The sequence below is a fragment of the Lolium perenne genome, chromosome 7, assembly GCF_019359855.2.
Source record: "Lolium perenne isolate Kyuss_39 chromosome 7, Kyuss_2.0, whole genome shotgun sequence".
NCBI classification, from domain to species: Eukaryota; Viridiplantae; Streptophyta; class Magnoliopsida; order Poales; family Poaceae; genus Lolium; species Lolium perenne.
This window is the reverse complement of record NC_067250.2, coordinates 80,615,668-80,628,953: the sequence shown is the minus strand read 5'-3', so window position 1 is coordinate 80,628,953 and position 13,286 is coordinate 80,615,668. Positions and strand designations below refer to the sequence as shown.

The 13,286-nt window shown below is 45.9% G+C and overlaps 1 protein-coding gene across 1 annotated transcript; it reads left to right on the top strand.

Annotated features, from left to right (window-relative positions):
- The first annotated feature begins 9,585 nt into the window (after window positions 1-9,585).
- Window positions 9,586-12,521, top strand: LOC127316900 (G-type lectin S-receptor-like serine/threonine-protein kinase At5g24080). Its single transcript, XM_051347371.2, has one exon. It carries the CDS (start codon window positions 9,729-9,731, stop codon window positions 12,231-12,233), a length of 2,505 nt encoding a protein of 834 aa, XP_051203331.1. The 5' UTR covers window positions 9,586-9,728; the 3' UTR covers window positions 12,234-12,521.
- The last annotated feature ends 765 nt before the right edge of the window (window positions 12,522-13,286 follow it).

The window sequence follows — 13,286 nt, the reverse complement described above, 5'->3', positions numbered from 1 at the left end:
GTCTTCTGGCGATTTCGTCTAACCCCTGTGCGTTTTTAGGTCGAAACCCTTAAGTAGTCCAGAGGGGGGCACCTGGGGCTGCCCGAGGCGTCGCCACCATAAGGCGGCGTGATACGTCTCCGACGTATCGATAATTTCTTATGTTCCATGCCACATTATTGATGTTATCTACATGTTTTATGCACACTTTATGTCATATTCGTGCATTTTCTGGAACTAACCTATTAACAAGATGCCGAAGTGCCAGTTGCTGTTTTCTGCTGTTTTTGGTTTCAGAAATCCTAGTAAGGAAATATTCTCGGAATTGGACGAAATCAAAGCCCAGGGGCCTATTTTTCCACGAAGCTTCCAGAAGTCCGAAGGAGAGACGAAGAGGGGCCACGGAGGGGCCACACTATAGGGCGGCGCGGCCCCCCCCTTGGCCGCACGGCCCTGTGGTGTGGGGCCCCCGTGCCGCCTCTTGACCTGCCCTTTCGCCTATAAAAAGTCTCCGTGACGAAAACCCCAGTACCGAGAACCACGATACGGAAAACCTTCCAGAGACGCCGCCGCCGCCGATCCCATCTCGGGGGATCCAGGAGATCGCCTCCGGCACCCTGCCGGAGAGGGGAATCATCTCCCGGAGGACTCTACGCCGCCATGGTCGCCTCCGGTGTGATGTGTGAGTAGTCTACCCCTGGACTATGGGTCCATAGCAGTAGCTAGATGGTTGTCTTCTCCCCATTGTGCTATCATTGTCGGATCTTGTGAGCTGCCTATCATGATCAAGATCATCTATCTGTAATTCTATATGTTGCGTTTGTTGGGATCCGATGAATAGAGAATACCTGTTATGTTGATTATCAAAGTTATGCTTATGTGTTGTTTATGATCTTGCATGCTCTCCGTTACTAGTAGATGCTCTGGCCAAGTAGATGCTTGTAACTCCAAGAGGGAGTACTTATGCTCGATAGTGGGTTCATGCCTGCATTGACACCGGGACGGTGTGAGAAAGTTCTAAGGTTGTGTTGTGCTGTTGCCACTAGGGATAAAACATTGATGCTATGTCTAAGGATGTAGTTGTTGATTACATTACGCACCATACTTAATGCAATTGTCTGTTGCTTTGCAACTTAATACTGGAGGGGTTCGGATGATAACACGAAGGTGGACTTTTTAGGCATAGATGCAGTTGGATGGCGGTCTATGTACTTTGTCGTAATGCCCAATTAAATCTCACTATACTCATCATGATATGTATGTGCATTGTCATGCTCTCTTTATTTGTCAATTGCCCAACTGTAATTTGTTCACCCAACATGCTGTTCGTCTTATGGGAGAGACACCTCTAGTGAACTGTGGACCCCGGTCCAATTCTCTTTACTGAAATACAATCTACTGCAATACTTGTTCTACTGTTTTCTGCAAACAATCATCTTCCACACAATATGGTTAATCCTTTGTTACAGCAAGCCGGTGAGATTGACAACCTCACTGTTTCGTTGGGGCAAAGTACTTTGGTTGTGTTGTGCAGGTTCCACGTTGGCGCCGGAATCCACAGTGTTGCGCCGCACTACATCTCGCCGCCATCAACCTTCAACGTGCTTCTTGACTCCTACTGGTCCGATTAAACCTTGGTTTCTTCGAGGAAACTTGCCGCTGTGCGCATCACACCTTCCTCTTGGGGTTCCCAACGGACGTGCCAACCACACGCATCAAGCAAATTTAAGGCGCCGTTGCGGGGAGATCAAGACACGCTGCAAGGGGAGTCTCCACTTCTCAATCTCTTTACTTTGTTTTTGTCTTGCTTAGTTTTATTTACTACTTTGTTTGCTGCACTAAATCAAAATACAAAAAAATTAGTTGCTAGTTTTACTTTATTCGCTATCTTGTTCGCTATATCAAAAACACAAAAAAATTAGTTTACTTGCATTTACTTTATCTAGTTTGTTTTATTTACTGTTGCTAAAATGGCCAACGCTGAAAATACTAAGTTGTGTGACTTCACAACCACAAATAATAATGATTTCTTATGCACACCTATTGCTCCACCTGCTACTACAGCAGAATTCTTTGAAATTAAACACCTTTCTTGAATCTTGTTATGCGAGAGCAATTTTCTGTGTTAGTTCTGATGATGCTGCTGCCCATCTTAATAATTTTGTTGAACTATGTGAAATGCAAAAATATAAAGATGTAGATGGTGATATTATTAAACTAAAATTGTTCCCTTTCTCATTAAGAGGAAGAGCTAAAGATTGGTTGCTATCTCTGCCTAAGAATGGTATTGATTCATGGACTAAATGCAAGGACGCTTTTATTGGTAGATATTATCCCCCTGCTAAAATTATATCTTTGAGGAGTAGCATAATGAATTTTAAACAATTAGATACTGAACATGTTGCTCAAGCTTGGGAAAGAATGAAATCTCTGGTTAAAAATTGCCCAACCCATGGACTGACTACTTGGATGATCATCCAAACCTTCTATGCAGGACTAAATTTTTCTTCACGGAATTTATTGGATTCAGCTGCTGGAGGTACCTTTATGTCCATCACTCTTGGTGAAGCAACAAAGCTTCTTGATAATATGATGATCAATTACTCTGAATGGCACACGGAAAGAGCTCCACAAGGTAAGAAGGTAAATTCTGTCGAAGAAACCTCTTCCTTGAGTGATAAGATTGATGCTATTATGTCTATGCTTGTGAATGATAGGACTAATATTGATCCTAATAATGTTCCATTAGCTTCATTGGTTGCACAAGAAGAACATGTTGATGTAAACTTCATTAAAAATAATAATTTCAACAACAATGCTTACCGGAACAATTCTAGTAACAACTATAGGCCATATCCTTATAATAATGGCAACGGCTATGGTAATTCTTATGGAAATTCTTACAACAATAATAGGAATTCACCCCCTGGACTTGAAGCCATGCTTAAAGAATTTATTAGTACACAAACTGCTTTTAACAAATCTGTTGAAGAAAAGCTTGGGAAAATTGATATACTCGCTTCTAAAGTCGATAGTCTTGCTGCTGATGTTGATCTTTTGAAATCAAAAGTTTTGCCTAATGAGAATCATCATAATAAGATTGTTACTACAGCAAATGCCATTCAAGTTAGAATTAATGAGAATATAAGATTAATGGCTGAACTGCGTGCTAGGTGGGATAGAGAAGAAAATGAAAAACTAGCTAAAGAGAAGAATATAGCTAAAGTTTGGACTATTACCACCACTAGTAATGCTAATGCTACACATGTTGCTGCACCTCCTACTAATACTAATAAAAGAATTGGTGTTAGCAATGTTTCCACTTCTAATGCAAAGCGCGAAAAACTGCCAAAGCTGTTAAAAGCTGAAACTGCTTGTGATAAAGCTGCTGAAATTTTTTCCAACATTGGGGATGATGATCCCATTGTTTTAGATTATAATGGTTTGAATTTTGATGATTGCCACATCTCTGAAGTTATAAAGTTCTTGCAAAAACTTGCTAAAAGTCCTAATGCTAGTGCTATAAATTTGGCTTTTACACATCATATTACAAATGCTCTCATAAAAGCTAGAGAAGAGAAATTAGAGCGCGAAGCCTCTATTCCTAAAATGCTAGAGGATGGTTGGGAGCCCATCATTAAGATGAAGGTTAAAGATTTTGATTGTAATGCTTTATGTGATCTTGGTGCAAGTATCTCTGTTATGCCTAAGAAAATTTATAATATGCTTGACTTGCCACCGCTGAAAAATTGTTATTTGGATGTTAATCTTGCTGATCATTCTACAAAGAAACCTTTGGGTAAAGTTGATAATGTTCGCATTACCGTTAACAATAACCTTGTTCCCGTTGATTTTGTTGTCTTGGATATTGAATACAATGCATCTTGTCCCATTATATTGGGAAGACCTTTTCTTCGAACTGTTGGTGCTACCATTGATATGAAGGAAGGTAATATAAAATATCAATTTCCTCTCAAGAAAGGTATGGAACACTTCCCTAGAAAGAGAATGAAGGTACCTTTTGATTCTATTATGAGAACAAATTATGATGTTGACACTTCATCTCTTGATAATACTTGATACACACTTTCTGCGCCTAGCTGAAAGGCGTTAAAGAAAAGCGCTTATGGGAGACAACCCATGTTTTTACCTACAGTACTTTGTTTTTATTTTGTGTCTTGGAAGTTGTTTACTACTGTAGCAACCTCTCCTTATCTTAGTTTTGTGTTTTGTTGTGCCAAGTTAAGCCGTTGATAGAAAAGTAAGTACTAGATTTGGATTACTGCACAGTTCCAGATTTCTTTGCTGTCACGAATCTGGGTCCACCTCCCTGTAGGTAGCTCAGAAAATTAAGCCAATTTACGTGTGTGATCCTCAGATATGTACGCAACTTTCATTCAATTTGAGCATTTTCATTTGAGCAAGTCTGGTGCCATTTTAAAATTCGTCAATACGAACTGTTCTGTTTTGACAGATTCTGCCTTTTATTTCGCATTGCCTCTTTCGCTATGTTGGATGAATTTCTTTGATCCACTAATGTCCAGTAGCATTATGCAATGTCCAGAAGTGTTAAGAATGATTGTGTCACCTCTGAATATGTCAATTTATATTGTGCACTAACCCTCTAATGAGTTATTTCGAGTTTGGTGTGGAGGAAGTTTTCAAGGATCAAGAGAGGAGTATGATACAACATGATCAAGGAGAGTGAAAGCTCTAAGCTTGGGGATGCACCCGGTGGTTCACCCCTGCATATATCAAGAAGACTCAAGCGTCTAAGCTTGGGGATGCCCAAGGCATCCCCTTCTTCATCGACAACATTATCGGGTTCCTCCCTGAAACTATATTTTTATTCCATCACATCTTATGTGCTTTTTCTTGGAGCGTCGGTTTGTTTTTGTTTTTGTTTTGTTTGAATAAAATGGATCCTAGCATTCACTTTATGGGAGAGAGACACGCTCCGCTGTAGCATATGGACAAGTATGTCCTTGGTTTCTACTCATAGTATTCATGGCGAAGTTTCTCCTTCGTTAAATTGTTATATGGTTGGAATTGGAAAATGATACATGTAGTAATTGCTATAAATGTCTTGGGTAATGTGATACTTGGCAATTGTTGTGCTCATGTTTAAGCTCTTGCATCATATGCTTTGCACCCATTAATGAAGAAATACATAGAGCATGCTATAATTTGGTTTGCATATTTGGTTTCTCTAAGGTCTAGATAATTTCTAGTATTGAATTTGAACAACAAGGAAGACGGTGTAGAGTCTTATAATGTTTTCAATATGTCTTTTATGTGAGTTTTGCTGCACCGGTTCATCCTTGTGTTTGTTTCAAATAAGCCTTGCTAGCCTAAACCATTGTATCGAGAGGGAATACTTCTCATGCATCCAAAATACTTGAGCCAACCACTATGCCATTTGTGTCCACCATACCTACCTATGCTACATGGTATTTTCCAGCCATTCCAAAGTAAATTGCTTGAGTGCTACCTTTAAAAATTCCATCATTCACCTTTGCAATATATAGCTCATGGGACAAATAGCTTAAAAACTATTGTGGTATTGAATATGTAATTATGCACTTTATCTCTTATTAAGTTGCTTGTTGTGCGATAACCATGTTTACTGGGGAACGCCATCAACTCATTGTTGAATTTCATGTGAGTTGCTATGCATGTTCGTCTTGTCTGAAGTAAGGGCGATCTACACTGAGTTGAATGGTTTGAGCATGCATATTGTGAGAGAAGAACATTGGGCCGCTAACTAAAGCCATGTTCCATGGTGGAAGTTTCAGTTTTGGACAAACATCCTCAAATCTCTAATGAGAAAAGAATTAATTGTTGTTGAATGCTTAAAGCATTAAAAGAGGAGTCCCTTATCTGTTGTCTATGTTGTCCCGGTATGGATGTCTAAGTTGAGAATAATCAAAAGCGAGAAATCCAAATGCGAGCTTTCTCCTTAGACCTTTGTACATGCGGCATAGAGGTACCCCTTTGTGATACTTGGTTAAAGCATATGTATTGCGGTGATAATCCAGGTAGTCCAAGCTAATTAGGACAAGGTGCGGGCACTATTGGTACACTATGCATGAGGCTTGCAACTTATAAGATATAATTTACATGATGCATATGCTTTATTACTACCGTTGACAAAATTGTTTCATGTTTTCAAAATCAAAGCTCTAGCACAAATATAGCAATCGATGCTTTTCCTCTATGAGGACCATTCTTTTACTTTCAATGTTGAGTCAGTTCACCTATTTCTCTCCACCTCAAGAAGCAAACACTTGTGTGAACTGTGCATTGATTCCTACATATTTGCTTATTGCACTTGTTATATTACTCTATGTTGACAATATCCATGAGATATACATGTTACAAGTTGAAAGCAACCGCTGAAACTTAATCTTCTTTTGTGTTGCTTCAATGCCTTTACTTTGAATTATTGCTTTATGAGTTAACTCTTATGCAAGACTTATTGATGCTTGTCTTGAAGTGCTATTCATGAAAAGTCTTTGCTATATGATTCACTTGTTTACTCATGTCATATACATTGTTTTGATCGCTGCATTCACTACATATGCTTTACAAATAGTATGATCAAGATTATGATGGCATGTCACTCCAAATTATACGTGTTATCGTTTTACCTGCTGGACGACGAGCAGAACTAAGCTTGGGGATGCTGATACGTCTCCGACGTATCGATAATTTCTTATGTTCCATGCCACATTATTGATGTTATCTACATGTTTTATGCACACTTTATGTCATATTCGTGCATTTTCTGGAACTAACCTATTAACAAGATGCCGAAGTGCCGATTCTTTGTTTCTGCTGTTTTTGGTTTCAGAAATCCTAGTAAGGAAATATTCTCGGAATTGGACGAAATCAAAGCCCAGGGGCCTATTTTTCCACGAAGCTTCCAGAAGTCCGAAGGAGAGACGAAGAGGGGCCACGGAGGGGCCACACTATAGGGCGGCGCGGCCCCCCCCTTGGCCGCGCGGCCCTGTGGTGTGGGGCCCCCGTGCCGCCTCTTGACCTGCCCTTTCGCCTATAAAAAGTCTCCGTGACGAAAACCCCGATCGAGAACCACGATACGGAAAACCTTCCCGAGACGCCGCCGCCGCCGATCCCATCTCGGGGGATCCGGGAGATCGCCTCCGGCACCCTGCCGGAGAGGGGAATCATCTCCGGAGGACTCTACGCCGCCATGGTCGCCTCCGGTGTGATGTGTGAGTAGTCTACCCCCTGGACTATGGGTCCATAGCGGTAGCTAGATGGTTGTCTTCTCCCCATTGTGCTATCATTGTCGGATCTTGTGAGCTGCCTATCATGATCAAGATCATCTATACGTAATTCTATATGTTGCGTTTGTTGGGATCCGATGAATAGAGAATACCTGTTATGTTGATTATCAAAGTTATGCTTATGTGTTGTTTATGATCTTGCATGCTCTCCGTTACTAGTAGATGCTCTGGCCAAGTAGATGCTTGTAACTCCAAGAGGGAGTACTTATGCTCGATAGTGGGTTCATGCTCGCATTGACACAGGACGATGTGAGAAAGTTCTAAGGTTGTGTTGTCTTTGTTGCCACTAGGGATAAAACATTGATGCTATGTCTAAGGATGTAGTTGTTGATTACATTACGCACCATACTTAATGCAATTGTCTGTTGCTTTGCAACTTAATCTTTGGAGGGTTCGGATGATAACCTGAAGGTGGACTTTTTAGGCATAGATGCAGTTGGATGGCGGTCTATGTACTTTGTCGTAATGCCCAATTAAATCTCACTATACTCATCATGATATGTATGTGCATTGTCATGCTCTCTTTATTTGTCAATTGCCCAACTGTAATTTGTTCACCCAACATGCTGTTCGTCTTATGGGAGAGACACCTCTAGTGAACTGTGGACCCCGGTCCAATTCTCTTTACTGAAATACAATCTACTGCAATACTTGTTCTACTGTTTTCTGCAAACAATCATCTTCCACACAATACGGTTAATCCTTTGTTACAGCAAGCCGGTGAGATTGACAACCTCACTGTTTCGTTGGGGCAAAGTACTTTGGTTGTGTTGTGCAGGTTCCACGTTGGCGCCGGAATCCCTGGTGTTGCGCCGCACTACATCTCGCCGCCATCAACCTTCAACGTGCTTCTTGACTCCTACTGGTCCGATTAAACCTTGGTTTCTTACTGAGGGAAACTTGCCGCTGTGCGCATCACACCTTCCTCTTGGGGTTCCCAACGGACGTGCCAACCACACGCATCACGGCGCGCCCCCCTCCTAGGCCGCGCCGACCTATGGTCTGGAGGCCGTGGGCCTCCCCCTGGCCTGCCCTTCTGGCTCCGTGATTCTTCTGGGAAAATAGGCCCTTCGACATTAATTCCGGGGATTTTCCTGAAAGCTGAGTTTCTGTACAAAAACGAGACACCAGAGCAATTCTGCGGAAAACAGCGTTAGTCCGTGTTAGTTGTATCCAAAATACACAAATTAGAGGCAAAACAATAGCAAAAGTGTTCGGGAAAGTAGATACGTTTTGGACGTATCAAGGGCCACCGCGCCGCTGCTGCTTTGCGGTAGTCGGAGGTGCGGCCTGCGGGCGGGCGCCTTTCCTACCTCCCGCCGGCGGACGTGCTACTACCAATGGCCGTCGTTGCTACGCGCCGTGGGCGTACGTGCTGCCTACTGAGGGCGCCGTTGCTGCCTCCCGTCGGTGGAGGTGCTACCTGCCGTGGGCACCCTTGCTACCGGCGGTCGATGACGCTGCTGTGTAGCCCAATTTGGGATGCTACTAGTGGCTATCACTAGTGCTACCAGCCGAGGGCGTTGATGCTACATGTGGTCACCGCCGATGCTACCAGCGCCGCCTCCATCTCGCGCTCCTCTGCTTCGTTAGGAGTTTTGCTGCGTTAGGCCTGCGGCGTTGCTACTTGTGGAGGCCAGTTTTGCTATTTTAAGGTGTTCAGCATTGCTACCGATGGAGGGTGGATTTTTGCTACCATAGACATAGGGCGTTGCTACTAGAGGCTTCTGGCGTTGCTGTCCTGGATGTACGGAGTTGCTGCAACCTCGGACGGTGCTGTTGCCGGCTACAGGCAAGGTCTTCGTTGATGTCTTAGAAGATTTGCAATATATGAATAAAAAAATTTGCTACAATTTATTTGCGGTTTTGCTACATCTGCGTAATATGTTTGCTACGGGGTCTCCGATGAGGTCTCCGACGAGATTCCGGCGAGCTCAGATTTTTTCTTTTATTTCATGGGCGAACTTTTTTTTGCTATAATGTAGCAAAAGCGGGTTTTTTTTTTTTTTTGCTACCGGAAGGTGTTTTTCTGCTACATTCAGTGAAAACAGATTTAGCCGTGTAAGATGACCGATAAATCAGATTCCCGGGACGTCCAACAGTTTCCTCTTATCCTCTTATGATACTTCTATTTTAGTTAGTCTACTTGAGCCATCCATCATCCATTAACTATGCCAAGTGCCCAAGTTTGAGTTGATTGAGGCTGCTAGTGGCCTGGTGCAAATTAAGTTGGCATCCATCGACGCCGCCAAGTCGTCCAAGACCCATCCATCAAGTCAAGCGTTCTATTCCGTTGGCGCGCAGACAACGACTAGAATAGTCAACACCAATACTATACTCGCACAACTGGTGGGACTAGAAGATAGAAGTAGTCCAGTTCCCCATCAGATTCATCCATTCCACACACGCAATCCAGTCACCCCATTCAATTCCCCATCCATGGCCGCCCTTCTCCCCTGTCTCCGGGGGCTCCTCCTCCTCCTCCTGGCTCTCGCCGCCGCGCAGACCCAGGCCCAGGCCCAGCAGATGTCTTCCTTCTCCGCCAACGCCACCACGCCCTGGCTTCCGACGGAGGCCAGCCGCATCCTCGTCTCGCCCAATCTCGGCATGGCCGCCGGCTTCGTCCGGTCGTCGTCAGCGGGCAGGTACCGCTTCGCCGTCTGGGTTGCCAACGTCTCCGACCCCGGCACCGGCAACAAGACCATCATATGGTACGCCCACAACAACTCCACCTACGACGCCTTAGAGGCCGACGGTAGCTCCACCCTCCGAGTCAACGCCGCCGGCGTGCTCGCTTGGACCACCGCGGCCAACACCACCGTCTGGTCCAACACCGCCAACACTACCACGGCTGCTCCTAAGCTGACGCTCAACAACACAGGGAGTCTGCTCTACGGCTCCTGGTCTAGCTTCACCGAGCCGACGGACACGCTCATGCCGGCGCAAGCCTTACCGCAGGGAAGCAACAGTAGCGACGTCATCACCCTGCAGTCCGCCAGCGGGCGCTACAAGCTCGTCAACTCCTTGGCACTCAACTACTACGAGTCTCCTACCGTGCAAACTGGCTTCACCTACACCAACATGACCAACATCAACTCGCTGTTGATCCTCACCGACGACGGCAAGCTGTTGCTCAGCGGCGGACAGCAGCTCATCGCCTCCGACATGGGTGCTAGGAACCGGCTGCGGCGCCTCACGCTCGACAACGACGGCAACCTGCGCCTCTACAGCCTGATCCCCGCAACCCGCGTCTGGCGCGTCGTGTGGGAGCTCGTGCAGGAGCGCTGCCGCATCCAGGGCACCTGCCCTGGCAACAACACCATATGCGTCCCGGTCGGCGCCAATGGCGTCAGCTGCGTCTGCCCGCCCGGGTTCCGGAACAGTACGGTCGGCTGCGACGCCAAGAAGAGGCTGGGTAACGGCGACAAGTTCGTGAGGATGGACTTCGTGTCCTTCTCCGGCGGCTCAACCAAGACAGCCTCGGATCCCGACCAATACATGACGAAGGAGCCGCCCACGAACCTGGCCGAGTGCGAGAGCAAGTGCCGGAGCGACCCCAGCTGCCCGGCGTTCGGCTACAAGTTCGGCGGCGACCGGACGTGCCTCCTCTACTCCAAGCGCCTGGTGGAAGGGTACTGGTCCCCGGGGTCGGAGATGTCCACCTACATACGGGTGGCGGCGACGGACAACGACACCAACCCCTTCACCGGGATGACCACCATGATCGACACGGTGTGCCCCGTGCAGCTGGCGCTCCCCGTGCCGCCCAAGCAGAAGGCCACCACGATCCGCAACATCGCCATCATCACCACGCTGTTCGCCGTGGAGCTCCTGGCCGGGGTCCTGTCCTTCTGGGCGTTCCTGCGCAAGTACTCCCAGTACCGCGAGATGGCGCGCACGCTCGGGCTGGAGTACCTCCCCGCCGGCGGGCCCAGGCGGTTCTCGTACGCGGAGCTCAAGACGGCGACCAAGGACTTCACGGACGTGGTGGGGCGCGGCGCGTACGGGACGGTGTTCCGCGGGGAGCTCCCCGACCGGCGCGCGGTGGCCGTGAAGCAGCTGCACGGCGTGGGCGGCGGCGAGGCGGAGTTCTGGGCGGAGGTGACCATCATCGCGCGGATGCACCACCTCAACCTGGTGCGCATGTGGGGGTTCTGCGCCGACAAGGACCAGCGGATGCTGGTGTACGAGTACGTGCCCAACGGCTCGCTGGACAAGTACCTCTTCTCCTCCAGCTCCGCGCCGCCGTCGGCAGGCGACGGTGGCGGCGCCGAGGGCGAGGAGAGCAGCAGTGTCGCCGCGTCGGAAGGGAAGCCCATCCTGGATCTGCACACCCGGTACCGCATCGCGCTGGGCGTGGCCCGCGCCATCGCGTACCTGCACGAGGAGTGCCTGGAGTGGGTGCTGCACTGCGACATCAAGCCGGAGAACATCCTGCTGGAGGACGACTTCTGCCCCAAGGTGTCCGACTTCGGGCTGTCCAAGCTGACGAGCAAGAAGGAGAAGGTGACCATGTCCAGGATCAGGGGCACGCGCGGGTACATGGCGCCGGAGTGGGTCATCCACCGCGAGCCCATCACGGCCAAGGCGGACGTGTACAGCTTCGGCATGGTGCTGCTGGAGATCGTCTCCGGCAGGCGCAACTACGGATTCCGGCAGGACTCGGTGGGCAGCGAGGACTGGTACTTCCCAAAGTGGGCGTACGAGAAGGTGTACGTGGAGCGGCGGATCGAGGACATCATGGACCCGCGGATCCTCCAGCACGTCGACGACGACGCCGAGAGCGTGGCGACGGTGGAGAGAATGGTGAAGACGGCCATGTGGTGCCTGCAGGACCGCGCCGAGATGAGGCCCTCCATGGGCAAGGTTGCCAAGATGCTCGAGGGCACCGTCGAGATCACCGAGCCCGTCAAGCCTACCATCTTCTGCGTACAGGACGACTAGTCAAACTCCTGCTTTTTTTTTCTTTCAAAGAGAAGGAAAAGGATCTTCTTGTCCACGAAGACTAGTCAGCTCAATCAATTGGAAATTGTTTATCCCACAACCAATCAACTGGTGTCTTGGATGCTTCCTTGCTTCCAGTCAAACAACTATACTGTAGAGCTTGTAGTACATGATCTTCTTTTTGATTTTTTGGCTCGGGATTAGATGATATATTGACTGACTGCTGCAGCTTAATTATTGCCTAGTTGAGCTGGGTTTAAATAAGTCATGGGAAGTGATGTTTTGGCACTTGTGTGCATACCTTCTCTTTATCTTAAAATTCATCTTTAATATATTTTCTAGAAAGAAATCAACGAGAGAAGCTAAATTGAATTTCTCTAAACCAAGGCTAACCTTAGTCTATTAGTAAGCTTGCTGTCTAGAACAGACCCACTGATTTCTTTCTGGAAAAAAACAACTCTAGAACATGGTTTCATACATGGAACATATTATCACCGGTTGTTTTCTCTCCATAATATATACAAATAAATAAATAAGATAATTGGTACATAATTCATTTCAGTTTAATCAAGATAGTTAGTACATACTAATTAGTACTCAATTATTTTCTTCTTAATATGCTCCCTCCATATCGACTTATTAGTCTTACGTCGGTACCTAAGACATCAATTTAATCTATATAATATGAACTATATAACACAAAAATTATATACATTAAAAATATAACATCTGAAAATCTAGAACTACGCACATGACTAATAAACGAATATGGAGAGAGTACATAACTGGTACACCCTCTTGTTCAGTAAGATGCACACACATACTTTAAAAAATAACCATTAATTTAGACAACAAAATAAAAATTATATATTATAAAAATTACACCATTAGATTTATATTCAAAATAATATTTTGATGGTATAATTTTTTGATGTATAGTTTATATTTAATTAATTAAACTAATGGTTATTTTTTTATTAAAGTACATGTGTACCTGTTAAACTGAAGATGTGGACATCTTTGTGTTTTTCAAGGCGCTAGCTCTGCAAAGCA